Source organism: Dasypus novemcinctus, chromosome 13 (genome assembly GCF_030445035.2).
Source record: "Dasypus novemcinctus isolate mDasNov1 chromosome 13, mDasNov1.1.hap2, whole genome shotgun sequence".
Taxonomy (NCBI): Eukaryota; Metazoa; Chordata; class Mammalia; order Cingulata; family Dasypodidae; genus Dasypus; species Dasypus novemcinctus.
In genome coordinates this window covers 33,163,063-33,190,611 of record NC_080685.1, presented here as the reverse complement: position 1 = coordinate 33,190,611, position 27,549 = coordinate 33,163,063, and the positions used below count along the sequence as shown (strand labels likewise).

Sequence of the window (27,549 nt, the reverse complement as noted above, 5' to 3'; positions counted from 1 at the left end):
AATTTAAAAAGTTTCAGGAATCTTTAAAATGTTTTGCAGTCACACTTATTTAGTAAAAAAAAATGGAAGTTTTAAGTAACTAAAGTTATGTTTTTCTGTCAAACTATTCATGTCTGCCTATTTGCTCAAATTGTTGAGGTTAAATAGGCAGTTGTATAAGTAACAAATATTTCTGAAACCCAAATTAAGCTAAATAGTATATAAAATAATGCAAACTATAAGTAACATCAATGAATTGTGTTTCTGTATCTAACTCTATTTGTGTCTGCCCATTTGCTCAGTGTATGTCTTCATTCATCAGGATGATAGTATGAAATTAACAAGTGAAAATTCCCAAAAGAACTCTATTCAAATTGTTATAAATTAAATATGCAGTTATATGTGAATAAATATTCTTAGAGCCCAAATTAAACTAAGCAGGATAAAAAAGTCTTATAAAAATCTAATTATAAGAACTATTGAAAAAGAGCCTCTTCCTGCAAGAGTTTAAGGGCAGGACTAGGTGTAGCATGCTAAACCTATCTACTAGGCTGGAAAATTAAAATTCGGTTTGCCCTGTAATTTCCCAGTTTAAACCTTTTAACAGCCATAAAATAAGAGTAATTAATATTTCTGTTAACAAATTTCAGTAAGTAAATGTTGGAGATTTAGACCCAAAAAGTATGAAAGACCCAAAAGAATGAAAGAAAGAGAAAAGGGGGAGAAGAAACAAAAAAAAAAAAGAACTAACGAGCTGGGATCAGGGAGTCTCCAAGTAATGACTCCTCAAACAACTTTATTTTCTACATGTAGCATTATATGTACTCAAACTATCGAGATAACAAGCAGTGTAACTAAACATTAACAAGACTCATAAATTGAAGAACTTATCTCAAAGTACAAAGATTCAGTATTCTTTTCAAACTACAAAGTGTGTTTACTCATATTTCTCCCTGCCCCGGACAGCTCTATTCTGTTAACTTGAAAGGCTTAATTGCTGCATTCCTATGTTAAAAGCATAGCCATGAAAACAGCATGTCTCCCTTTGTGAGACAACCATGCCTCAGTTTCCAACAAGTAAAAAAGCCCATAAAAACTATGGAAAAATCTTTCCAGGATTATGATTAAACAAATTAAGTAATTGTATAATGTGTTTTAAAACCTGGTAGTCTGTATGCTTTTGAAAATTATTCATTTTCATAATTTAAACAAACAAAAAAGAAGTTTTAGCTTTCTGTAAAGAAAAAAACATTCCTTGCATAAACTACAGTAGTTTAGATTTTGTTTAGCTTAGGTGTAATCTCCCTCGGTTTATGAAGTGCCCATTAAATAAATTGACATAGTATGTACAGGATCTTTTGAGTAATAAAAATTATAAGTTTACATTGATAAAATTAAGCTAAAGAAAAAAGATTGTGGATGCACTCTCTTAAATAAATAAAGTGAATTTCTTTGGTTACTGATTGTAATTTAATAAGTTTATTAAAATGTAAAGTAACTGGTCAGTGTAGTTATAGTCAATTATAAAAAGTTTATAGAGCATCTTCTGGGCTAAAAATGTTTAAATAGTTCTAGTTCTAAAAGTCATTGTTAACTAAAAACTTGAATTAATATTAGTTGCAAAAAATAACTTCGTGGTAATAAAACCTGTCTGAAGGCCACCTCAAGGTGCATATTTAAATAAATGGTAATAAAAAAATTATCTTGATTCTATTGAGAATCTTCTGTTTTCATTTTAACAATGAAAAATAGTTTTTTCCCTCTGTTACTAAAGTAAAATACCTACTATTATCTTCATAGTAAAACTGTATAAGTAAACAGTCATTTAATATATGATGTGTGGCATTAAATTGTTTAAAATATATGTAAAAACAAGGAATAAACTTTAACATTGTCAAACTCTCTTGTGCATTCAAACCAGGCCTTGAAGACATTACAGGTGGCCTCTCCATGTGAGTTAGTGGCTAGGCTGGTCACTGACCTCTCAATAAAAAATATTTGCTATATCAGCCTCTGGTTCTGCTCCTGAAGTCGATGGAAACTATGTTGCAGTTTCAAGCTCCTGCAGCAGCCAATGATGATTCGGTACAGCCAAGTGTACAATGGATATTGCCTCCAAACTGGCACTGTTCCATAGTGCCAGAGAGCACTATGCACCAGGCTAATAGAATACTGGAAACTCTCTCTAAAATCAACGATGCTGCGACTTGCTCACTGTGTAAAAAACATGCTCAGTGGAGCCATGATACCAGGAAACTCTAAGTAAAACTTAAACACAATTGGCATTATGGCCTGCTCCCATAGAGAGATAACATGTACAGTATTACAAACCTGAAACTTAAACCTATTAATTGCAACTCTGAATCCTTATGCATTAAGTAATACATTAGTTAATATTAAGTGCTATACTTTTATCCTGTACTAAATATATGCCTAATAATTATAACATTATCTTTTCTATTTTGGATCAAGTGCAAAAGTATATTAGACATGTTAGACTCCTAGTAAATTCATTTTCTAAACAGTTAATAAATATGTCTATAGAATAAAGTAGCAGTCTCAGCCAGGCTCAGTAAACTTACTATTCTACTGTACTCTACTGTGTAGCAAAAATGAGGCTTGCTTGCTAATAATGTCACCTAATAAACAGTCAAAATTACCAGAAATTGTACAATTAAAACTAAAATATAGAAAAACTTTATTCTGTAGTTCTGATCACTCCCATAGCTAAAAACTAAGAAAATTTACTAATCCTGAATAAAACCAATTGCCCAAAGGGTGCCATTTCACCAGGAGCATCTGACAGAGCACATGAGCGCCAATCATTAAACAGCTTAAAATGTGTCTTCAAACAAAGCTAAGTATCTATTACAATTTCTCTCTGAAAATAAATAACTTAAGAAAATATATATATATTGTTCCCACCAGCTTTTAAAAAGGGGTGCCATCTTTATAGGCACCTAACCTTGCCACCTCTGTAATCCAATGTCCTCTTTTAAAATCGGGTATTCCAAAATTTTAACTAAATTTGTTTCTTTCAGAATGAACATCTTATTAACCATATAAAAACTTCATCCAGCTTCATACAGAATGCCAGATCCAACTTCCTCCAGTTAAAATAAGAGTTTTACACCTTGTTAAGCAATAACTACAGCCCATAGCCAGCAGGAAGCAGTTACAGAAAAGAGATCATCTCCCTTCAGCACCCCTTTAAGATTAAAGATGTAAACTCTTTAAAGGTAAAACAAAATTAATAAATGGATCTGGAGCCTGACTAGAGATCCATGTGAGTGCCGGTGGCCCCAGGATGACTGCAGGAGAGCCCCCGCCCCAGGATTCTGCTGTCCAGAATAAAAACTTCTAAACTTCTGCTAACTCCTGTAAACACCGTGCAACTATAAACCAGACAAATTCGGACAAATTCTGGGTGTTGGTTGCCCCTCTGGGAACTTAGTTTGCCTAAATCTCAAGTCTAACCCCTTATATTCTCCCCAACTCCAACAACTTCTGTGTCCTAATAAATATAATCCCCCAGGTTTATTACTATCTGGGGCTTAAGGGCAGGCAGCTCTTCAACTTGCTAGAGTACCAAAACCAAGTCACCAAATATATAAGAGGGCCCCCTTTCTTGTTCCGCTGCTAGTAGGTCTAAGGGTAACAAGCTCTATCGCAATAGAATCAGCAGCCCTAGTGAGAAGAAACAATGACTTAAATACCCTGTCCTCCTTAGTTACCCAAAACATTAAAAACCTTGACTATCAAATAAGCCATCTAGAACAAGCCTTAAACTCCCTGGCTAAAATAGTTCTCCAGAATAGGCAAAGATTAAATTTACTGTTCCTCCAGCAGGGAGGCCTGTGTATAGCTCTAGGCAAAACCTGCTGTTTTTATACTAACCATTCAGGAGTTATAAAAAATGCCTAGCCTTAGTTCACAGGCAATTAAAAGAGCCTAACAAAGCCCGGGAAATGCCCGCCAACTAGTATCACAGCCTTTTTAACTGATCCCTTAGCTCACATCCCTCATCGCTGCTTTAGCAGGGCCCCTGTTTATCCTCCTTGTGCTGCTTACCTGCGGCCCATATATAATCAGTAATTTCAAGAAATTAGTACAAAAAAAGATTCCAAACTGTTAAACTTATGGTTTTAAATGCCCCCTATAAGTTAGTGCCTACCCACGAAGAAATTCAAAGATTTGAATTACAATAAAGGAAAGGGAGAAATATAAGGGTAAGGCCCCATTGGGAAAATAGGAATAGAACTACATTAGAAAATAGGAATTGCACGTGCCTTCAGATAAATAAATAACTTAGGGCTGCCCCCAAGAAGAGTGCCAATAAATAACATGGGGCTGCTCACAAGAAAGGGCTTTTAAAAAGAAAAAAATAGATACGCTATCTTCAGCTAACCACAGGGTTCCGCTTCTGTGCCTGCTTGCTTGCTCGCTTACTAGTAGACGCCCCCCTTCCTAAAAAGCTATAAAACCACCCCTTCCCTGAGACTCGGGACTGCTCTCTCCTCTGCGTAGGATAAGGCAGTCGGCACGCAGCTAATAAAGCTCTCAATTGAAACTTTATTCAAAGTCTGAGTCTGGTCAATATCGCTGGTCTATAACAATCCATCCTCTCTCTCCCTATAGTCTCTTGCACCCCTGACCTGAGTTTCTCAGATTCTTCACTCACTTTTCCCTTCTGGGATATGACCATGGCTGGGTTGATGTTGAGAGCTTATGAGCATCTTGCCACTTACTATAAATGTGACCTGGATGAAATACTTAATATCTCTGGACATCCAGGGTACTCATATATAAGGTACTTGTAATGCTTATGTTATTAGGTTAATTTGAGGATTCGTTTCAGATATATATTGCGGATTAACTGAAATGATGCATGTAAAACCACTGGATATAGTAAATACCAATAAAAAGATTCTTCATTTTACCCAGTTCTCAGCTGGAGTGTCCTGTCTTTGGGATTTAAATAAAGAATACCCACACATCCCATGCCCAGAGAAATCCAGAGCTTTCCCTACAATTCTTCGAATTCCCAGGGAGCGAAATTTCATGGTCACCTCTCAAATCTCTTGTTTTGCAGGATTTTCCATCTCACTGGACTCTCCATATCACTGCTATCCTGTGCCTGTACACACACACACACACACACACACACTGCTGCTGCTGAGCTGCTGCAGATCAAGGTCTGCCCTCCTTTAATTCCCCAAAACATTCCTGGCCCCAGACAGTTATGAGCAGTAAAGACTTAACTCATGTTCTGTGGTTGGTTTGCATGTGTACAAATTATGACTGTACACAGGGTAGAAGGCAAGTTGAAACTGAGATTAGACTTTTTTTAAAAAGTCCCTGTTTTTCCTGTCAGCATGGAGTGTGAACTGGCTGACTCTCCCACTGTCTCTGACTCTAACTTCACTGCTGGTTCCCTCCCTAAAGAGTCCTCCTCCCTGCCCCCTCACCCAAATGGTTTCGTAACCAAAATAGTTTCATAACCAAACAGTTCCCATATAAGTCGTCCTCCACAAGAAGTATAGAGACATTGCAGGGGAGAGCTATGAGACTCATTCTTCGTGGCCTGGGTGTGACCAGTGGATGAGTTGCCTGGATTCTGGCTCCATGTAAGAAGTTTCTGATCATAGGATGCATGGACTACCTTTAGAGGTAATTTCCACATTACTAGTTGGGGGAGGGAAATCAAGTCAATGTAGAATTATCTCTAACCTGAGATGCTGCAGAGGAGTTTTGGGTGGGAGGACAGACTGGACTCCAGGTGACTTGCTCACTCTGAGAGAGGCAGCTGTGGTGTTGGGGGATGACCACTGAGCTTGTCAACGTTCAGACTTTGCCTTTTCATTAACTGTGACCTCTCATAGTACAAGCAACACACTAGGTCTCAGGTTTCACATCCATAAAGTGGGTTTAAGAAGCAGTGACACGACTGCATTGATTATTTGAGAGTGGGGCCAAAGCTGTAGATTCTGAGGACCTTAAATACTAGTTCTGTCCAAAAGATAAATACCAATATTTGCACTGGAGATGTGGGAAGTTAACACTTCCCACAAAGAGCTTTGTTCTTTTGCTCCAAGTGTCTTACTTAGTCAGCTGACAGTTGATGTTTATAGAAAATGAGAAAGGAAATTTGACACATTAAATGATTTAAGGACAGGAGACAGCCACCAAACCCAGGAGAGGCCTCGCTCAGCTTGCTCCAAAAGCATGACTCCTGTGCCTGGCCATAAGCTGGTATTAGTGAGCATGGCACCTGGTGCCAAGATGTTAAGCCAAGAAAGCAGCGAAGGGAAAGGGCAGGAGGGGGTGTGTGAAAACCAAGCTGGCGGGGACCACACAGAATGCGGCAGTCCAACACTGTCAGGCATGTCCTAAACCAAGGTCACCTACACATTCTTTCTAAGATTATTTATCGAGTGCCTATGGTGGGTGCTGGGGATTCGATGCTTACCTGTCTCAGCACAGAAGATACTGGGGACAGAGAAATGAAGAAGTTCAATTCCTCCCCTCAAAAGGCTTTCATCATGCAAGGAGACACTCGAAGAACCACAACAAAAAAAGAAAAATGCTGTAATGGTGTCATACACAAAACGCAATTGTGACCTTAGAAGAAAGAATTTCCCATTGGCCTGAAAACTCAGAAGCTTTCAGAGACAAAGAATGTAAGAGCAGTTTCAGGTACTAGAAGTTTGCTTAGGAGAACCTGTTTTAGAAGTGTTCCTGGTAGGAAACAGCATGTGTAGAGAAAGACATGGAGGATGCCTAGGAAGTCCTGTTGCCAGAAATCACGAAGGGCCTTGGCTCTCCTGAGGGAGGGTTTAGGCTTCATCTTAGCCCCTGGCTGTCTGGTGGGGCTGTATCCTCAGAACTAAACTGCTAGCCAGAGGTCAGAAAATGTGGACATGGTTTCTTCATCTTCAGACCGAACTAGGACCCAGGGGTAGGTGTTACTTGTTTTAACAGCGTTGTTCCTATTCTCTGTGTCATCCACAGCTGAGCAGCCAGCCTGGCATGGGGTCCCTGCTCAGAGGATCGAGCTTCTGCTGGGTCTCCTGGTTTGTGGGCTACATTAGCCTCCTCCTGGGTAAGTGTCCCAGGCTCCCTGAGATAGGATGGCAATCAGATGGCGCCTGGATAGCAGCACCCCCTGACTCCCGAGGGGTGTTTAAGCAGCCAGGACCTGAGAATACAGAAGAGCAATTTCATTTCCTCTCTACCCTTGGGGAACAAAGATTTTTCTGCCCACAAAGCACTAGATTATCTGTATGTTATTAATCACTTCTGATAATTATGTTCCAAAACAACTGCAGTGGGTCTATATTCCGGATTCTGGACTCCCTTGGAATCTAGGATTTAGGGGAGCAAGGAGTCTTCCCTATCCCAGAAGAGAAACCTACAATCAGACTGCCCAAATGGTGAAACTGTCCAGTGTCTGTGTTTGGGCCAGAAGTACTAGTAAAATGCTGGGGACAGACTGATGTCCTTGGTGAACAAAAACAGAAAATAACTGTTATATTTAGCCTATAGAGCTTATTTGGTTTAGAGCTCCAGGGAGACCACAGAGAGCAAAAGGGTAGTTCATGGGCAACAGGGCTGGAAACCCAGAGCCTGGCAGCCTTGGTTGCATTAAGGGAAGCTGCCACCAGGGAGGTGAGGCTGCTTCTGCCAGGTTTACAGAGAATTGGAGAGAACCTGGAGCTGCCTGGGGAGAGGGATGGAGATAGACCAAAAAGCTGGCTTCTGGAGATGGAGGGTGGTGGGGACTGGCATGCCTGGCCTGGAACTCAGAGCAGACCTGACAGCCTCTGCTCCTGTCCTGAGGAATAGGAAGCTGACCTAGAATGCTGGTGTCTGAGTTAAACAAAGCTCCTCTGGTTGGGCCCCTTGAACTTCTCCTTTGAAAAGAAAAGGGAACATGCACTCCCAGCCAGGGTTTGGGGCTTAGTCCCCAACTGATCATCACAAAGGAGAGGTTGCCTGAAAGTCTCAGGTTTATCTTAAAATTGATTGCAAATTTTACATTCCACTTTGCTATTGGTGTTCATTTTTAACTGTTAAAAATTATTTATGGGGAAGTGGGTGTGGCTCAGGCCATTGGGCATTCGCCTCCCATGCAGGAGGTCTGGGGTTCAGTTCCAGCGCCTCCTGGAGAAGGCAAGCAAAACAATGAGCAGACAGACAAAGAGAACTATCTGGGGATGGGGGAATAAATTTTAAAAAATAATAAAGTAAAAATAAATAAATCTTTTAAAAAATACATATTTAGGGAGGCGTATGTGGCTCAGTTGTTGAGCAACTACTTGACATGTGCAAGGTCCCAGTTTCAATCCCCGGTACTTCCTAAAAAATAATTAATGTTTTAAAAAGTATTTAGCAAGACAATTGTGGGGAAATAGCAGAATAGGAAACTCCACAAATCAGTCCTTCCACCAGAACAACTATTAAACAGGCAGGACTGTCTGAATCATCTATTTTGAAACTGCGGAGTCTAGTAGAGTACTATGCAGCATCCAGGGAAAAGTGGGAGGAAGAAGCTGGTACATTGCAGTAATTACCCATGACTTGAACTCTCCACACAGTGGCTACTGTTAATCATTTCCCAATTTCAGGCAGGCACTTAACCCCAGCCCCGGCACAACTTGCTGGCTCTAGGATGGGATAGAAAGACCTACTTCCCCAAGATCTGTTGGTGTGTAATCCAATCACTAATCACTGATTTTGATTGGCTACCGCAGATCACTGGGAGTTGGGCTCTTAGGGTGACTGTTGTTCCAACCCACTGCAAACAAAAGTGACAGAAAAGATGTAAGGACAATATGCTTCCTCAAAACAACTGCAAACAGTTAAAGGCCTGCACTTACTGAGCAAGTGCCAAATCAAGAAATCACAGCTTCAGGGAGCTATAGGAGAAGCTCCTGGCACCCTTCCTGAAAGCCCCCCTCTCTGCCCCTCCCCAGGGCAGTGTGGAGCTTCCTAGAGCTCCCTTGGTGGGTCCCTGGTCTTTTAACTGGGAAATACTGACCTGAGAAGCTCCTTCCCTGCTCACCCACCCCAACAAGAATTTTCCATCCAGGCAAAAACTGCCCCAGACAGCAAAAGCAGTGTAAGAAACAATTACATGAGGTGGCAGTTATTGTATATCTGCTGAGACTTTCTATAAAAAAATGAAAGGGAGTTACTTGAAAATTGAATCCAAAAGCATATTGAAAGAATTATACATCATGTTTATGTGAGTATTATTCCTGGTATGCAAGGGAGGTTCAACATAAAAAAATCAACTAGCATAATATATCGCATTAACAAATCAAAGGTAAAAAACACATGATCATCTGTATTGATGCAGAAAAAGCATTTGACAAAATCCAGTATCTTTTTTTAATGAAAACACTTCAAAAGATATGTGTAAAAGAAAATTTCTTCAACATAATAAAGGATAGATAAGAAAATCCCACAGCCAATATCATACTCAGTTGGGATAGGTTAAACACTTTCTCTCTAGGATCAGGAACAAGACAAGGATGCCAACTGTCACCACTGTTATTCAACATTGTGCTAGAGGTTCTAGCTAGAGTAATTAGGAAAGAAGAAGAAATGAAAGGCATCCAAACAGGAAAATAGTAAGTAAAACTTATCCTATTTTCAGATGATATTATCTTATAGGGAGAAAATCCTGAAAAATCCACAAAAAACCTTTTGGAACAGATATCCAAATTCAGCAAAGTTATAGGATAGAAGATAAACATCAAAAATTCAATCATATTCCCATACACTAGTGTTGAACAATCTGAGTAGGAAATTACGAAAATAATTCCATTTACAATAGCAACTGAAAATGATCAAATATCTAACCAAGGAAGTAGAGGACTTATGCACTCAAAGAAAACTAAAAAGCATTGGTAAAAGAAATCTAAATGGAAGGACGCTCCTTGTTCATGGACTGGAAGACTACATACTGTTAAGATATCGATTCTACCCAAAGCAAGCTACAGATTCAACTTAATCCCAATCAAAACTACAACAGCCTACTTTGCAGAAATGGATAAACCAATCATCAAGTTTATATGGGAGGGTGGGAGACCCAAATGGCCAAAACCATCTTGAAAATGAAGAATAAAGTTGGAAGATCACACATCCCCTGCCCCCTGCCCCCAAATTGACCAGAGATATCTTGATTTAATTGATCTTTCAATTCAAAATATTTTCTGACTTTTCTCATGACTTCCTCTTTGAATAATGGGTTATTGGAATTATATTAATTTCCCAAAAGTTGGAGATTTTCCAGATATCTTTGTTATTGATTTGTAATTTATTTCTGTACAGTTATGAAACCACTTTTCATAATTTAAATTCTTTTAAATTTGTTAAGATTTGCTTTATAGTCCAGGATATAGATTATCTATCTGATTGAATGTTCGACATATACTTTAAAAGAATATGTATTCTGCTATTGTTAGGTGGAGAATTCTAAAAATGTCAATTAAATCAAGATGGTTGATTGTATTGTTCAGGTCTTCTATATCCTTACGCTTTTTGCTCTTCTTCCTCCAGTTTGGGAAATGTCTATTGCTCTTCAAATTCTTCAGATTCACTGATTCTTTCCTCAACTATGTCATGTCTATAGATATGGCCATCAAAGGCATTCTTTTTTTAACAAATCAATTTTATTGGTACATATTAATAAAGCATACGTTTCACCCAAAGTGCACAAACAATGATATTTGGTATAATCACATAGTTGTTCATTCATCACTTCAATCATTATTAGGACATTTTCATTATTTCAATAAAAATAACAAAAATAAACAAAAACAGACCAAGAAACAAAATTCTTCACCTCTCAATTTCTGTTTCCCCTGCTGTACATAGCTACCATTTCTGGCTATTCTTGCCCAATCATCTATTTACTTATTAAGCAGGAGTTTTTTTAGATATATTCACCTACTATACAATGTATCTAATGTATTTAATCAATGGCTTTTAGTATAATCACAATGTTATACATTCATCATCACAAAATTTTAAAAAATTATTTTGTTATTCCAAAAAAGAAAAATTCCACACCCCCAGTATGCCTTCCCTAGCCCTATAAGTCCCAACTCATATCTCATCTTTATAAATTGATTTATATTTACATTTTATATAAATAGAATCATACAATATATTTAATTCATAGTAGCACAATCATACAATATTTGTCCTTTTCTTTCTAACTTGCTTCATTCAACATTATGTCTTCCAGATTCATCCATGTTGTCAAATGCTTTATTACTTCATTTTTTCTTATGGCTGAATAATATTCCATCGTGTGAATACAACATAGTGTGTTTATCCATTCATTGCTTGGTGGACACCTGGGTTTTGGCAATCATGAATAATGCCACTATGAACATCAGTGTACAGATGTCTATTCATGTCACTACTCTCAGTTCTTCTGGGTATATATCCAGTACTAGTATTGCAGGGTCACATGGCAAATCTATATTCAACTTCTTTAGGAACTGCCAAACAGTCCTCCACAGTGGTAATACTATTCTACATTCCTACCAACAGTGAATAAGCATTCCTATCTCACCACATCCTCTCCAACACTTATAGTTCTCTGTCTTTTTAATAGTGCCCATTCTGATAGGTATGAAATGATATCTGCATTTCCCTAATCATTAGTGATGTTGAACATTTTTTCACGTGACTTTTTTTTGCCATTTGTATTTCTTCTTTGGACAAATGTCTACTCAAGTCTTTTGCCCATTTTTTAATTGGATCATTTGTCCTTTTATTTTTGAATTGTAGCATCTCTTTATATATCACGGATATTAAAACTTTATCAGACATATGATCTCCAAATATTTTCTCCCATTGTGTCAGCTGCCTTTTCACCCATTTGACAAAGTCCTGTGATGTGCAGAAGTGTCTGATTTTTAGGAGGTCCCATTTATCTTTTTTTCTTTTGTATCATGTGATTTAGGTGTAAGGTCTAAAAACCACCACCCACCACGAGGCCTTTAAGATGTTCCCTACATTTTCTTCTAGTAGTGTCATCCTGTCTTTTATATTTAGGTCTCTGATCCATTTTGAGTTGATTCTTATATAGGAAGTGAGCTATGGGTCCTCTTTCATTCTTTTGGTAATAGATAACCAGTTCTCCCAGCACCATTTGTTGAAGAGACTGTTTTGTCCCATTAACATGGACTTGGTAGGTTTGTCAAAATACAGTTAACCATAGAGATGAGAGTTTGTTTCTGGACTTGCAATTCTATTCCACTGTTCAATCTGTATATCTTTATGCCAGGACCATGCTGTTTTAACTACTGTAGCTTTGTAATATGTTTCAAGGTCAGGCAGGTAAAATTCCTCCCATGTTGCTATTCTTTTTTAGAATGTTTTGGTTATTCAGGGGCAGTTTCCCTTCCAAATGAATTTGGTAATTGCCTTCTCTATTTCTGTAAAGTAAACTCTTGTAAATTTGATTGGTACTGCATTCAATCTATAAGTCAGTTTGGTTAGGATTGGCATCTTCACAATGTTTTGTCTTCAAATCCATGAACATGGAATGTCTTTCCATTTGTTTAGTTCTTCATTGATTTCTTTTAGCATTTGTTTTGTAGTTTTCTGCATATAGGTACTATGCTTCTTTGGTTAATTTGATTCCCAGGTTTTGAATCTTTTTGTTGCTATTGTAAATGGAATTTTTTCCCTGATTTTCTCCTCAGATTGTTCAGTGTTAGTGTAAAAAAGATTACGGATTTTTGCATATGATCTTATATCCTGTCACTTTGCTGAACTCATTTATGAGCTCAAATAGTTTTCTCTTAGATGTTTCAGAATTTTCTAAATATAGGATCATGTCATCCACAAATAGAGATTACTTCCTCCTTTCTTATTTGGGTGCCTTTATTTTTTTTCTTGTCTAATCACACTAGCAAGAACTTCTAGTACAATGTTGAATAACAATGGTGACAGTGAACATCACTGTCTTGTTCCTGAGCTTAGAGGGAAAGCTTTTAATCTTTTCCCATTGAGTATGATGTTAACTGTAGGTTTGTCATACATGCCTTTTTTATAATATTGTGGAATTTTCCTTCAATCCTTATCTTTTGAAGTGTTTTTTGTTAAGAAAGGATGCTGGATTTTGTTCAATGCCTTTTCCGCATCAGTCAAGAAGATCATGTGTATTTTTTCCTTCAATTTGTTAATGTGGGGTATTACATTGATTGATTTTCTTATGTTGAACCATCCTTGCTTACCAGGAATAAATCCCAGTTTGTCTTGAAGTATAAGTTTTTTGATATGCTGTTGGATTCAATTTGCAAATATTTTGTTAAGAATTTTTGCACCTATATTCATTACAGAAATTGGTCTGTAATTTTCTCTTCTCATAGTGTCTTTATTTGGCTTTGGTATTAGGACGATGTTGGCTCCATAAAATGTGTTGGGTAATTTCCCGTCCTTTTCAATTTTTTGGAAAAGTTCAAACAGGATGGCTGTTAATTCTTTTTGAAATGCTTGGTAGAATTCACCTGTGAAGCCATCTGGTCCTGGACTTTCTTCATTGGGAGTTTTTTGATGATGGATTCAATCTCATTAAATGTGATTGTTTTATTAAGTTCTCATATTTCTTGTAGTGTCAGTATATGTTGTTTGTGCATTTCTAGGAATTTGTCCATTTCATCTAGGTTGTTTAATTTGTTGGCATAGATTTTCTCATAATATATTCATATGGTCCTTTTTATTTCTTGAGTCAGTTGTAACTTCCCCAATTTTATTTCTGATTGTACTTATTTGCATTATCTTTCTTTTTTCTTTGTTAGTTCAGCTAGGGGTTTGTCAATTTTATTGATCTTCTCAAAGAACCAGCTTTTGGTTTTGTTAATGTTATTTATTGTTTTGATTTTTTGTGTTGTTCCTAATTTCATTTATCTCTGCTCTAATCTTTATTATTTCTTTTCTTCTTGCTTTGGGGTTGGTTTGATGTTCTTTTTCTTGTTTCTCCAGTTGTTCAGTTAAATCTTTGAATTTAGGTCTTTCTTCTTTTTTAATATAGGTGTTTAGGGCTATAAATTTCCCTCTCAAGACTGCCCTTGTGGTATCCCATAAATTTTTCTTTGTTTGTTTGTTGTAGTTGTTTGAGATACCAGGGGCTGGGGATTGAAACTGGGACCTCCTATGTGGGATGCTGGCACTCAACCACTAAGCCGTATCAGTTTCCCTGAGTTGATTTTTTCATTTGTTTTGCCTGCTGTTTGTTTTTTTTTTTTTCAGGAGGCATAAAAAAGCAAACCCAGGACTTTCCATGTGGGAGGTGTGAGGTCAACCACTTAAGCCACATCCAGTCCCTGTATTCCATAAGTTTTGATAAGTTATATTCTTGTTTTCATTTGCCTCAATATATTTACTGATTTCACTTGCAATTTCTTCTTTGACCCACAGATGATTTAGGAGTATGTGGTTTGGCCTCCATACATTTGCAAATTTACCTCTTTCCTGATTATTATTGATTTCCAGTTTCATTCCATTATGATCTGAGGAGGTGCTTTGTATAATTCAATCTTTTTATATTTATTGAGAGCTGCACTGTGCCCTATTATGGTCTACCCTGGAGAAAGATCCATGGACAGTTGAGAAGAATGTATAACCCACTGAGTTTGGATGCAACATTCTGTATATGTCTGTTAAGTCTAACTCATTTATCATATTGTTCAAGTTCTCTGTTTCTTCTTGATCTGTCTGGTCATTCTATCTAATGATGTGAGGGGTATGTTGCAGTCTCCAAAGATTACTGTAGACATATCTATTTCTACCTTTTGTTTTTCCAAAGTTGGCCTCATGTATTTTGGGATACCCTGGTTAGGTGCATAGAAATTTATGACTGTTACATCTTCCTGGTGGATTGTCCCTTTTATCAATATACAGTGACTTTTTTTCCTCCTGATAACTTTTCTTCATTTATATTCTCTTTTGTCTGAATTAGTATAGCTATACCTTCTCTTTATTGGATACTATTTGTGTGGAATCTTTTTCCAACCTTTCACTTTCAGCTGGTCTGTATCCCTGGATCTAAGGTAAGTCTCTTACAAGCAGCATATGGTTGGCTCATGTTTTTTTATCCATTCTGTCAGCCTATATCTTTTGACTGTGCAGTTTAATCCTTCACATTCAATGATAAACTGTAAATGCTTTATTTACTTCCACTATTTTATTCTTTGCTTTTCATATATCATATCATATTTTTGTCTGTCTTTTTAGTGTTTTGGTTATTCTTTCTTCCATACTCTCCTCCAAACCTCTCTCTTCTTCTTTTTCTTTCAGGCTCTAAAACTTCCTTTCATATTTGCTGCAAAGGTGGGTTCTTTTTTACAAACTCTCTTAGTTTCTGTTTGTATGTGAATATTTTATACTCACCTTCATATTTGAAGGACAGTTTTGCTGAATTAAGAATTCTCAGCTGGCAGTTTTTCTCTTTTAGGATTCTAATTGTATCATACCAGTGTCTTCTTACCTCCATGGTTTCTGATGAAATCCACATTAAATCTTACTGGGCATCCCTTATATGTGATGGTTTGTTTCTCCCTTGCTGCTGTCAGAATTTTCTCTTTATCTTTGAAGTTTGACATTCTGAGTAGCATGTGTCTCAGAGAAGTCTATTTAGATTTATTCTGATTGGGGTACAGTGCACTTCTTGGACATGTAAGTTATTTCCTTTCATGAATGTTGAGACATTTTCAACTATTATTTACTAAGATACTCTTTCTGCCCATTTTTCCTTCTCTTCTCTTCTAGAATTCCCATAACATGTATGTTGTTGCATTTCATATTGTCATTCAATTCCATGAGCCCCTTCTCAATTTTCTCCATTCTTTTCTCTCCTCAATTTCAGCTGTTATCTTCAGAATCACTTATTCTTTCTTCTACCATCTTGAGACTGTTGTTGTATGCCTCTTATGTGCTTGTTGTTGTTCTGCTTTGTTTCATTTTTTTAAGGTACCAGGAGACAGAAATTGAACCTGGGACTTTGTATGTGGGAAGCTGGTGCTCAGCCACTGAGCCACATTAGCTTCCAAGTTGGTTTTTTGTTTGTTTGTTTACTTTGCTTTTTCAGTTTTTTGTTTGTTTGTTTGTTTTTTCAGTAGACACTGAGAACTGAAACCAGGACCTCCTATGTGGGAGGCAGGCATTCAAATATTGAGCCCCATCCTCTTTCTCTAATGTGTGTTTTTTTTTTAATTTCACTTATTGTGATTTTCATTCGCATTAGCTCTGATAATTTTCTATTCAGAATTTCATAATCTTTGTGCTCACTCAGTGTCTTCTTGATGTTGTTTCTCTCTTAGCCATATTGTCTTTCAACTCATTACTTTGATTGTGGAAATTTGTGTGCATCTCATTAATTAGTTGCCTCAAATCCTGCTTCTCTTCTGGGGCTTTGGTATATTCCTTTTCTTAGAACATGTCTTCCATTTTCTTAGTATGACTTATAATTTTTACTGATAACCTAGGCATCTGATTAGGATGGTAGTTTAGTCAGATGCTCAATTTCTCTCTCTTTTGTAGGGATTTAGTGGCAGGAGGCTGTGTGTGTCACTGTTACTGTTTGACTCTTGCTTCAACCTGGATTACTAGGATTGTCCCTGTTAGTTGCTCAAAACTGAGCTCTGGACCCAGTAATGGATTGCAGACCTGCTTCTTAGGGTCGTGGTAAGGGAGCCTATAAAGGGCATAAAAAGCTTCTCTTATTTACTTTTAATTTTCTGATGTACACTTCCTTCATCTGCCAGAAGATTGCACTCTTTAGCAGCCCTTTCAGTTCAATGTCCGATTGTAGGGTGTTTGCTGCAACATGGATCAGATCAATGTGATAGAGGTTCCTGCCTAGAAGCTAAGAGCCTTGGAATTCAAACTTTCTCAGAGACAGTTCAACAGCCTTCACTGGTAACCCCTTCCTTTTTCCTGGATAGGAAGTAATTCCATTCCCCTCTGCATCCTCAACAACCAGTCCTGGTCAGTAGACAGGGAGATTGAGAGGGTTGGATCACTGTGGTTTCTTGCAGCCTTCTGGGGCAAACAATGGCATGGCCCCACCTGGCCTGGAAGTGCTCATGGGACACAGGCAAACTAATTTGTCAGTCAAAAGCTGAGTCAGCCTTAGACTGTGTCCCTCCCTCTCTCCCCTTTCCTGGGATAGTGGACCCCTGGAGTCCCCTTTGTCTGTAGCCCAGCCCAGTGGCCTGAGAGTTCTAAAGTGTCTTTACTGAGGGGGAAGGTGCTGGCAGTAGCAGTTGCCACTTTTAACTCATGCTTTAGCCATGACGATTCTTTTCCTTTGTCCCTCTCTCTTCACCTGGCATCCTAAATCCCAGAAGTTCTTCCCAGCCCATTTCAGCCTGTCCTCTAACATATTTTTTCTGGGAGAGAAAAAAGCATTTCTTTTCTTTTCTTCTAGTGTCTTTCTAGTCCACCATCTTCCCAGAAGTCCCAAAGACATTCTTTATCTCTGTTGTTTTATCATTTTAGTTAGCACTTCCATATTTTTTTCTTATAATATCCATCTTTCTGCAGAAATTTCTCATATGTTCATGCATGTTGTCCACCTTTACCACTAGAACTTTTAGCATATTTATCATGTTGTATTAAATTTCCTTTCTGATGGTTCCAGCATCCTAGTCATATATGAGTCTGCTCCTATTGATAACTTTCGTCTCTTGACAGTGTGTTTTTTTATTTAATTCTTTATAGTTCACACAAATTTTTATTTGAATTACCAGCCTGGCTCATATTCCTATCAATGTTTTTCCTCCTTTACAACCAACCCTCAAAATGATTCCCTGTAGGTTTTATTTTAAAACTTGAGCCTACTGCTTAAAAACAGAAGATTTATTTACTCCATCCACAGAAACTGAGGGTTAAAGTGACAGCTTAGAATATCTTCCCTTTTATATGTTCACTTACATAATGATAATATAATGCAGCATTTAGAACCTTGGTGCTAGAAGAAGACTGCTTGAGTTAAAATTCCATTTTTACCATATACGATCTTTGTAGTTTTGGATGAATTGCTTAATATTTCTATGCTTCAATTTGTCCTTTTGAAAATAAGAATGAGTGATAATTATGACAGTGAATAATCAATAAGATAAATAGCTATTATTACTACATACAGCAAACTGTAAATTAGATTTTAGCTATAAGTGACCTAGTCATTTCAGCTTCAGTAGTTAGAAATTTATATTTCAAAATGCCACATTTTCCATTTTTAGTGTAGTCATTAATATAGTGTATACTGGAGATTTGTATTTGAATCTTGACTCTAGTACTCATACCTATCATCAAGCAAGTTGTTTGGGTCCTGGAAAGGAAGATTTAATAGATAGGGGTGTGTATGTGTGTGTATACTATTGTGTGACTCTTCATGTAGATTTTTTTGAGTACTTATTGTTCAGGTTAAAGCAATTTCATGGGCTCAATGCAAGTTGCATTTAATGCAGTGATTATGTTGGGGTGAGGCAAATCATTTCAGGACAGAATTACCCATGAAAATCCTTTAGGAAGGTGCCATGTTGGAGACTAAAAGTCCATCTCTCAGTAAGCTCAACTGCCAGATTTTCCCCTCTTGCAACAGATGAAGTAAGGAGCTTATATTTAGTGGTCAAGTTATACCACCAAAAAAATGTATATTTAAATACTAGAATCACACTGACTATGGTGACTGACCAAGGGAAAGAGATTCTCTTTTCTGCCCCAAACTCCTTCCAAGTCCATTTGGGAATGGGAGGGGGATGAGAAATGGTAATGTGTGATTCAATCCCCAGAACTTCAATGAGCTCTGATGACACCTTGAACCCACAGTGTAATCCTGGTTTTAGAGTATTTGTGAGACTATAGATAAAGACCTAGAACGATGCACTTCATTAACACTGATTACCTTTAGAGATGATGGGTGATTGAACTTTTATTTTAACCTCCGTAACTCATATAATTGGTTTCCATAACCATATAATATTTTGTTGTTAGTAAAACATTAACAAAAACAATAAAGGGAAGCAACTGTGGCTCAATCAGCTGGTTTTCCCTCTACCACATGAGAGGCCCTGGGTTTGCATCCCGGCCTCCTTGTGAAGGCAGTCTCGCTGGGACACCACAGAGAGCCGACAGCCCGCAAGTGCCATGGAGAGCAGATTCAGCAAGGTGATATAACAAAAAGGGAGACAAGTAAAAACACAGAAGAGTATGCAGTGAATGGACACAGAGAGCAGATAACAAGCAAGTCGAAAAGGGGGTGATGAAATAAATTTAAAAATTTTTAAAAAGAAAGAAAGAAAAAGATACCCAAATCAAATACATATTTTCTTCATTTTCTATTGCTGCTGTAACAAATTACCACAAAATTTGTAGCTTAATTCCATACCTATTTCTTTTCCTACAACTCTGTCGGTCAGAAGCCCAACACACTATAGCTAGGTTCTCTGATCAGAGTATCACATAACTGAAATCAAAGTGTCAGCTGACAGTGTTCTCATTTGGAGCTCAGTGTCCTCTTCCAAGCTTATTCCTGTTGTTGGCAGAATTCAGCTCCTTGTGATTGTAGGAAAGATGTCCCATTTCTTGCTGGATGTTAGTCAGGGACCACTTTTATCTCCCAAAGGTCACTCTTGGGTCCTTACCCCATGACCCTCTCCACCTCAGCAACAGAAGCCCTCTCCTGCTCCACATCTCTGTGACTTTCTCTGGTTTTCAAGGGCTCATGCAATTATATTAGGTCCTCCAAAAAATCTCTTTTCTTAAAGTCATCTGTACCATGTGACATAATCTACTACAGAGGTAAGATTCATCATATTCACATAGAGATTCAAGTGAGAAATCTTGGGGGCCATTTTTGAATTCTCTGTATCTTTTCTGCCCCCAAACAGGAATGGCATGTAGTATATACTCCCCTCCTTCTCACACCTCTGCCTCTTTCACTCCAGTTGCACAGGTGTGCTCAGTACTCTGAACCTGACAGTGGCTTTGGAAGCCAGCTGCTGCAACACAGTGCAGTGAACGTCCTCTTAAAGTCAGTGATTTGTTGAGCAAAAAGTCTACATGACTACAAAGAAGTGTCTCTGAAATACTTCTATATACAAATAATACTCTGAGCTATTCTGTTTCCAGGGTAGGCAGGGAATGGGTTTAAAGTACAGCAGCAGGGAGGGAGACCTGATATGAGGAGGAGCATACACTTTTGGAGAGAGGGCTGCCTGCACTGTCAGGCAGGGGGATCCTGACCTGCTGAAAGGAATAACCATTTCCTTTCAAGGACAAGGTTATTCTGTGGTAGCGTCCCCTGGTCTGGTTCAGTGCTATCTTTGTCTGGAGGGAGGAGAGAGGGTCTTCGGGTCCCCTGGGTCCTGGGCATCTGCAGGGGCTGCAGCAGTGTTGGGAGATGGGCAAGGAAGGGCTCAGCAGGAGGCATTGAGGCAGCTGAACCCACTGGTCACAGCTGTGCAGAGAGAGTGACTTAGGAAGATTGAGTGGAGTTCTCTCTGGGACTGTTTAGGAGAGTGATCTCTTGGTGGTAGGGACAGAAGTTGCTCACCAAATAGTCCATTGTTTACCCTCATTTTCTACGGCCTATCAATTAGACAGGGCCTTGTGACCAGCAAAGAAATATGAGCAGAGATTATTCTACTTCTAGATGAATGCAGTGAAAACTTCGTGTGTGCACCTCCTGCCTCCCTCACCTGTGTGGGGGCTGAGGAGGGTGTGAGGGCATTGTGGCTTCCATGAGGTGCAGCTGTAAGATGGTGTGGCCTCCATCCAGGTCTAGCAGAGCCCCTCCCCTCACTATCTCTCCTGGGACATGTAGTGTGGCCATTCTAAGGCACTGCTTTTTGTTTGTTACCACAGCATAACCTAGCCCATCCTGACTAATATCTGCCTAGAAGAAAAGAGAAAGAAAAGTAACCCTCAGTATAGTGTGAGTTACCTATTGCTGTGTAACAAATTACCCCAAATCTTAGTTTAGGATTGAACAATAACATTTATTCCTTCACAGATTCTGTTGTTTGGGGATCCAGATGTGATTTAGCTGGGTCCTATGGCTCAAGGTCTTTCAAAGCCTACTGTCAAGGTGCTGGCTATGGCTGACATCACCTCTAAGCTCAACTGGGGAAAAGTCTGCTTCCAGGCTCACTCACATGTTTTGGCAAGATTCAGTTCCTTGTGGACTGTTGGGCTGAGGACCAGCCTAAGTTTCATGCTTGCCATTGGCAGGAGGCTGCCTTCAGTTCCTTGCTATGTTGACTTCTCCATAAGACAGTTCCCAATAGATCAGCTGGCTTTATCAGTGGAATCAAGAGAGTGAAGGAAGAGAGAGGGTGAAAGGGAGAGTTCAAGCAAGAAGGAAGTCACAGTCTTCTATAACCTGATTTGAATTGACATCCCACCACTTTTGCCGTATTGTCTTCATTAGAAGCAAGTCAGGGAAGCAGATGTGGCTCTCCTAAGACCCTTTAAGTGTTATACAAGATGGAAACTATTTTCATAAAAATATTAAAATGGGGAAAAAGATGTGGCTCAAGCAATAAGGCCTACCATATGGAAGGAACCGGATTTGATCCCAGGGGCCTCCTGGTGAAAAAGAAGACAAGAAAGTGTGCCCGCATGGCAACCCAGTGCCTGCATGGTGAGCCAAGTGCCCACACAGTGAGCCAAGTGTCCATGTGAGTGCCCATGCAGCCAACCGAGTGCCTACATGGTGAGCCAAGTGCTTGCATGGCAAGCCAAGTGCCCACAAGGTGAGGCCAGTGCCTGTGCCAGTGCACACGTGGTGAGCTGAGTGCCCAGGCAAATGCCCACGTGGTAAGCCGAGGGCCTGCACAGCAAACCAAATACCTGCACAAGTGGCCATATGGTTAGCTGAGTGCCCATGTGGCCAGTGCCCATGTGATGAGCTGAGGATCCACGCAACAAGTAGAGGGCCCACATGGTGAGCCAGTGCCTGCACAAGTGAGTCACGCAACAAGATGATGATGCAACAAAAGAGGGACGAAGGGGAGAGTCAAGGTGAAGCACAGCAGAAACCAAGAACTGAGGTGACGCAATTGACAGTGAACCTCTCTCTACATCAAAGGTCCCCAGGATCGAATCCTGCTTAATTCCAGAGAAGAAAGATGAGAAAAGAAGACAAAAAAGAGAGATAGATTCATAAGATGACAAAGAGAATGGACAGAGCAAAAACAGCAGGGCAGAAAAGGGGGAGGGGGGAAATATATTAAAAATAATAATAATAAGCCAGTCACTAGGAGGAGTGCACACTGTGGGGGAGGAAGTCACACAAGGCTGTGAATATGAGGAGGTAGCATCTTTTTAGGAACTACCTATTACAGTCATACAGTTAGTATGTGCCAGAAACTGTCTCAGGTGCTTGGGATATTTAATCTCATTTAATTCATGCTTTCATTAGGCAGGTAAGGAAAGTGTAGTTAGCAAGTTTAAGTAACCTGTTCCAGGTTACACTCCACTAGTACCAAGATTTGAACCCATATTTGCTTCAAACTCATTATACTAGCTGCTTTTTGGAATCAAGGGAGTATATTGGATGGATTTCAATGAAAAGATGGATTCTGTGGTTCTGTCATTTGTTACTTGATGAGCAAACACTCCTGTTTCCTGTTCTGCTGCCCTAGGTGTCTCGAGCACTGGGACCAGGAGTCCTGGCTCTGGAGCATGGGATTCTGGAGACCACACTTTTCTGAAGCAGATCCAAGGAGGTTCTGTCTTGTTTCATGTGAACATGATACCGGAAGCTGAGCTGGAAGACATCTTGTGGGCCTTTGGCCCTGAGTCAGACTACAGAGTAATGATGATTGTCAGAAGAGGAGCAGACACTCCCACCTGGTTCAGTCTCCAGGACAAGTACAAGCAGAGGGTCCACGTGCCCAACATGACATCCCTGAGGATTGAGAACCTGACTCTTGAGGACAGTGGGCAGTACTGGGCTCAAGTCAGCTTCACTGGAGGAATAGAACTTACTCAGGTGTTCCACCTCACTGTCTGTGGTAAGTGAAGCCCACTCTGCTCATCCACTCTAGGTCTCTCCCCACACTGGCTTCCCCAGTTCAGACAATGACTGTGCATTCCAGGGATGAGTGTACCAGACACACACACACACACACACATAGATTTGGCCTTGCTGCAATACCCCATCCCTCCTACAAGAAGCTGAATATTCCCTGGTCTTCCTCTTTGTATTTCTTCTATATCAAATCTTAACCTCCCCATAAGCAGATGTTTGCTCAAGTCTACTAGGTAAAGACCAAGTATTCAGTGTATCCAGAAAGGCAAAGAGAAAAGGACTATCAATGATTTTCAAATATTCCTCCATTAATATTAAAAAGAAGAAAGGGTTGAATGTGCCACAATGATGGAGGAGGTTGTTGGTGTGGGAGGAATGGGGTGGGGGGTAGGGGTATATCAGAACCTCTTGTAGTTTTTAATGTAACATTTTTTTTGTGATGCATGTATCTTCAAAAAAATACAATTTACAAAAATGATAGGGTGAGGAGTTGGGGAGTGGGGTATATGGGAACCTCATGTTTTTTATATGTTTTTTATGTTTTTTAATATAAAGTTCTTGGTGATCTATTAACTTTAATTTAAAAAGTGTAAAAAAAAGAAGAAGAAAGGAAAAACCACTTGAAGCTTTAAAATAGTATCAACCATTAAAAATCATATTGGCACTAGTCTCCAACGAAAAAAGCAATTACCAAAGGAACATTTGCTCATTGAAGAAATAACCACAGTTGTTGGAGTCAGGGACCCAAAGGGTATCAGTAATAAAAGACAAAGAGTGATTGGGATCAGGGGTTCTGAGAGCATTGAAGACTTAAGCTCATCAGACAAATTTATTAATCTCAGGGGCTTCTTTATATACCCCAAGCAATTGTGAGAACCAGCAACTATTCTAGCTAACTATTCCCATTACCTCATTCTAAATAACACAGTGCACAGTGGATAAGATAATTACCAAAGCTCATAATGTTCTATTATATTATTTAAACAAATATACGCATTAATCTTGTTGCCCAAGTTACTTGAGATATCAAGTCTGGGTTCTGCTAGAATGTTATGTTTCTCAGAGAGATTAGCACCCTGTACGTATATCTCTAGGGACAGCATGACCCAGTGGTCAGAAAGTAACTTGCTTCCATGGAAATAACATACCTTTGTTTCCCACATTTCCCCCTTTTTGTTTTAGTCAGGATGGCTGTGTCTGTTTTAGGTTGCCCTCCTCTGAGAATCTTGCCCATTATTGACTATCAGCCAAGCACTCTGACCATGGGGAACTATATCAGATTTTTTGCAAGTACTAAATTATTAGTTTGTCCCATCACATCAACATGGTGCAGTCTTCGGCATACTTCTTGTCCCAGGCAAGCAACAACAATGAGCAACAACATTAATACACAAAGTCCTATTCCTCATGCTGATAAAAAATGTTGAGACTTCCACCAATCTACTGGATTAAACTTATTAAAATGAGAAATTAAGTCATTAAAGATATCCTTATCTTCAGCTACATAAATCTGATTATGAGACATTTCTAATATCTTTTTTTGTAATTCTTTTATTTCTAATGACATATTACCTTTATGACCTATTAAATGATTTTTAATCTTTTCCCAATCAAACATAGAATTATTATAAGCAAGTGGAGTAATACAAAAGTTACTTTCATTCCAATCACATTTTAATCCCCTAAGTAGATTTAAGTTATATACTTGATCTCCAAGATGTAAAACTGCTGATTCTAAATCATTAACTCTACTGTTTAATTCTCCATCAATATATTCTTGACTATGCCATAAGTCACTAGCATTCTTACACCATTTATGCACATATTGTTGAGTTTGCACCATCTTATGCAAGGCCACGGTAGCTGTAGCAGCAGCTGCAATGACACCAATCAGTCCTAATATGCCAAGTATTATCAGTCCCACAAATTGCTTCAAGCCCTTCAGGATTTCTTGAGCTATATGGAACAGCAGTTGACTTTCAGGTGGCAATTGCTAAATTTGGTTCAGTCACACTGGGATCCACACTCCCCACTGCCTTTGAGCCATTGTAATGAAATCTCCATTCTGTAAAGTGTTCTCAGACAAACAGGTATGCAAAGCCCCACTTTTATAAAATAGAGCATTCTCAGTTATAGTTAATTTTCCAACCACAAACACATAAGCATCTCTTACACATCCCTGAAGATGATGAATCTGATTTAAATCAGATATTGATTATTCTTACTATTATTCTCAATCTATTCTATAGTAGGAGCTATTCCTAGGGAAACTTTCCACAAATTATTTTGCTTGTGTATAGATGTAATATTACACTATGGAGAAGGGATCCATTTTCCTTTTTGTTTTTAAACACTATTATTTTTAGTAAAAATTATTTTTTGTTGTCCTTTACTATTTAGACCATGCCAAATAAATCTGTCATTATATTCAATGGGACTCCCCTAGGGGCACTTTTTCACACTATTCTATAGGAATCATTAAAAATGACAGATCCTCTTCTTATATGGCACTCTTGCCATCCTTCTTTATCCCTACTGTCCTTTTGTGGACAATCATAAGTAGGATTTTTGGTTATGATTAAATTGTAAGAGGGAAATAAAGTCACAATAAACTGAGTATTATTATTTTTGAAGATAATTATGGCCCGATTTTTAACATACATACGGGAAGGATGGTTACCAATGCATAAGGGTCAATAATCAAATGGTAATTCTAGATTATCAGTTCTTTGTCCTTCCTCATAGGGTTTAATTTTCAATCGATCATCAATTGGTCCAGGGAATATATGGGTCTTATTCAGATATATATGAAAGAATGCATTTTTCCAGGTTAACACTCTAAGTAATGGGGGGTTAGGTATATAGGTCCAATAAGTGTAATTACCGGCAGCTTCTTCATTACTTACGATCACCATCATCAGAAGTTGCAGGAGACCCCATCTCTTCATTCCGGGGTTTAATCCTCTTTGCAGGTAACTAAATTTGTTCTCTATTTTCTGAAATGATAAGAGCATAGCCTCGCCCCCATACTTTAATCCTGCCTTTTTTCCATTCATTGCTTAAAATATCTTTCCAGAATATTGGTTGATTTTCATTTCTTGCGTCCACTGTAGATGTTTGACATTTTCCAAAGTGACATTCTGCAGGTGTTAATGAATGATAAACATTAAGAAAATTTAAAGTAAATAAAGCTTTTGCCAATTGATCTTTCAGTATTATAATATATTATCTCTCTTTTTTTGTTTTAAAAGCATAGTTTTTAGGGTATGATGGCTGTATTTAACTATGGCTTGATTTGTAGGATTATAAGGAATGCCAGTAATATGTTTAATACTATATTTTAAACAGAAAGATTTAAAGGATTTACTAATGTAAGAAGGTTTATTATTAGTTTTAATTTTTAGAAGGCATCCTGTTACAGCAAAAGCAGATTAGAGGTGTGAGTGAACATGATGAAATTGTTTTTTATTTTGAGCAGTAGCTTACATAAAATGAGAATAAGTGTTAATATAAACATGAACATATTGTAGTTTACTAAAGGATGGTATGTGAGTAACATCCATCTGCTATAATTGATTAGGAGTTAGGCTTTTGGGATTAGTTTTAGCTTGAAAAGGCACTGCTGTTAGTGGTTTACAAGTAGGATAAGTACGAATAATTTTTTGTATCTTTTGGTTTTGTTAACTTTTAATATTTATTTTGCAGGCTTTTAGCATTAATGTGAGTTAAAGCATGGTAATTATGAGCACTTTGTAAACATTTTACTAATAAATTAGCTTAAGCATTATTTGCTGTTATAGGATTAGGCAAAGAGGTTTGAGAGCATATATGAGTAATGTAAATAGGATGCTGTTTTAACTTAATGAGATGTAAGTTAGCGAAAAGTTGAGATAATTTATCAGTAGCAAAGATATGAGTTGTTTTAATATGTTTGATAGTAAGGCATACATATTTAGAGTTAGAGATAATGTTTAAGGGTCTTTAAACATTTGTAAAACTTTAATGATGGCTGAAAGCTTTGTGTGTTGAGCAGATGAATAAGGAGTTTGTTAAACTTGTTTTTCTTTTTGAGAAGTAATGTATGTTGCTTTTTTATTACTATTATTAGTAGTAAATACTGTACAAGATTGTTGGGCTATGCACATAGCCCTGAAAAGCATTGCAAAAGTTTATTGTTGGGTTTTTTATAGATAGAGGAATGCAGCTGGTTTGATTTGTTTAAGAAGATACTGAAGAAAGTTTTAGGAAGTTTTAAAACAAAGTGATAGGAATATAGCTGGACATTAATTTTTTTGTAACAAATTAGCAGTGTTTGGGATAGCTGTATATTACAGTGTTGTTATTTCAATTTATGATAAGAGATTGTTTTTGTGACACATTTTTATAATAATTAAAACTATAACTATATTGTACTTTTTTAATATTATGTTGAAATATTGGTAACTTTATACACTTTTAAGCATTTATAGAAACTTTTTACTTATACAACTTTTTTTTTAAGGTAA

The 27,549-nt window shown here is 38.1% G+C and overlaps 1 protein-coding gene across 1 annotated transcript in view; it reads left to right on the top strand.

Moving 5' to 3' along the window:
* Nucleotides 1-2,942: 2,942 nt before the first annotated feature.
* The window catches only part of LOC101428768 (SLAM family member 9-like), a 51,600-nt gene continuing 26,993 nt past the window's right edge, over nucleotides 2,943-27,549 (top strand). Inside the window, exons 1-3 of the mRNA XM_004447363.4 lie at nucleotides 2,943-5,649; nucleotides 6,991-7,081; nucleotides 22,656-23,027. Of these exons, the coding sequence (XP_004447420.1) occupies nucleotides 5,629-5,649; nucleotides 6,991-7,081; nucleotides 22,656-23,027 (484 nt within the window). The 5' untranslated portion in view covers nucleotides 2,943-5,628. The remainder of the gene's footprint in view (nucleotides 5,650-6,990; nucleotides 7,082-22,655; nucleotides 23,028-27,549) is intronic.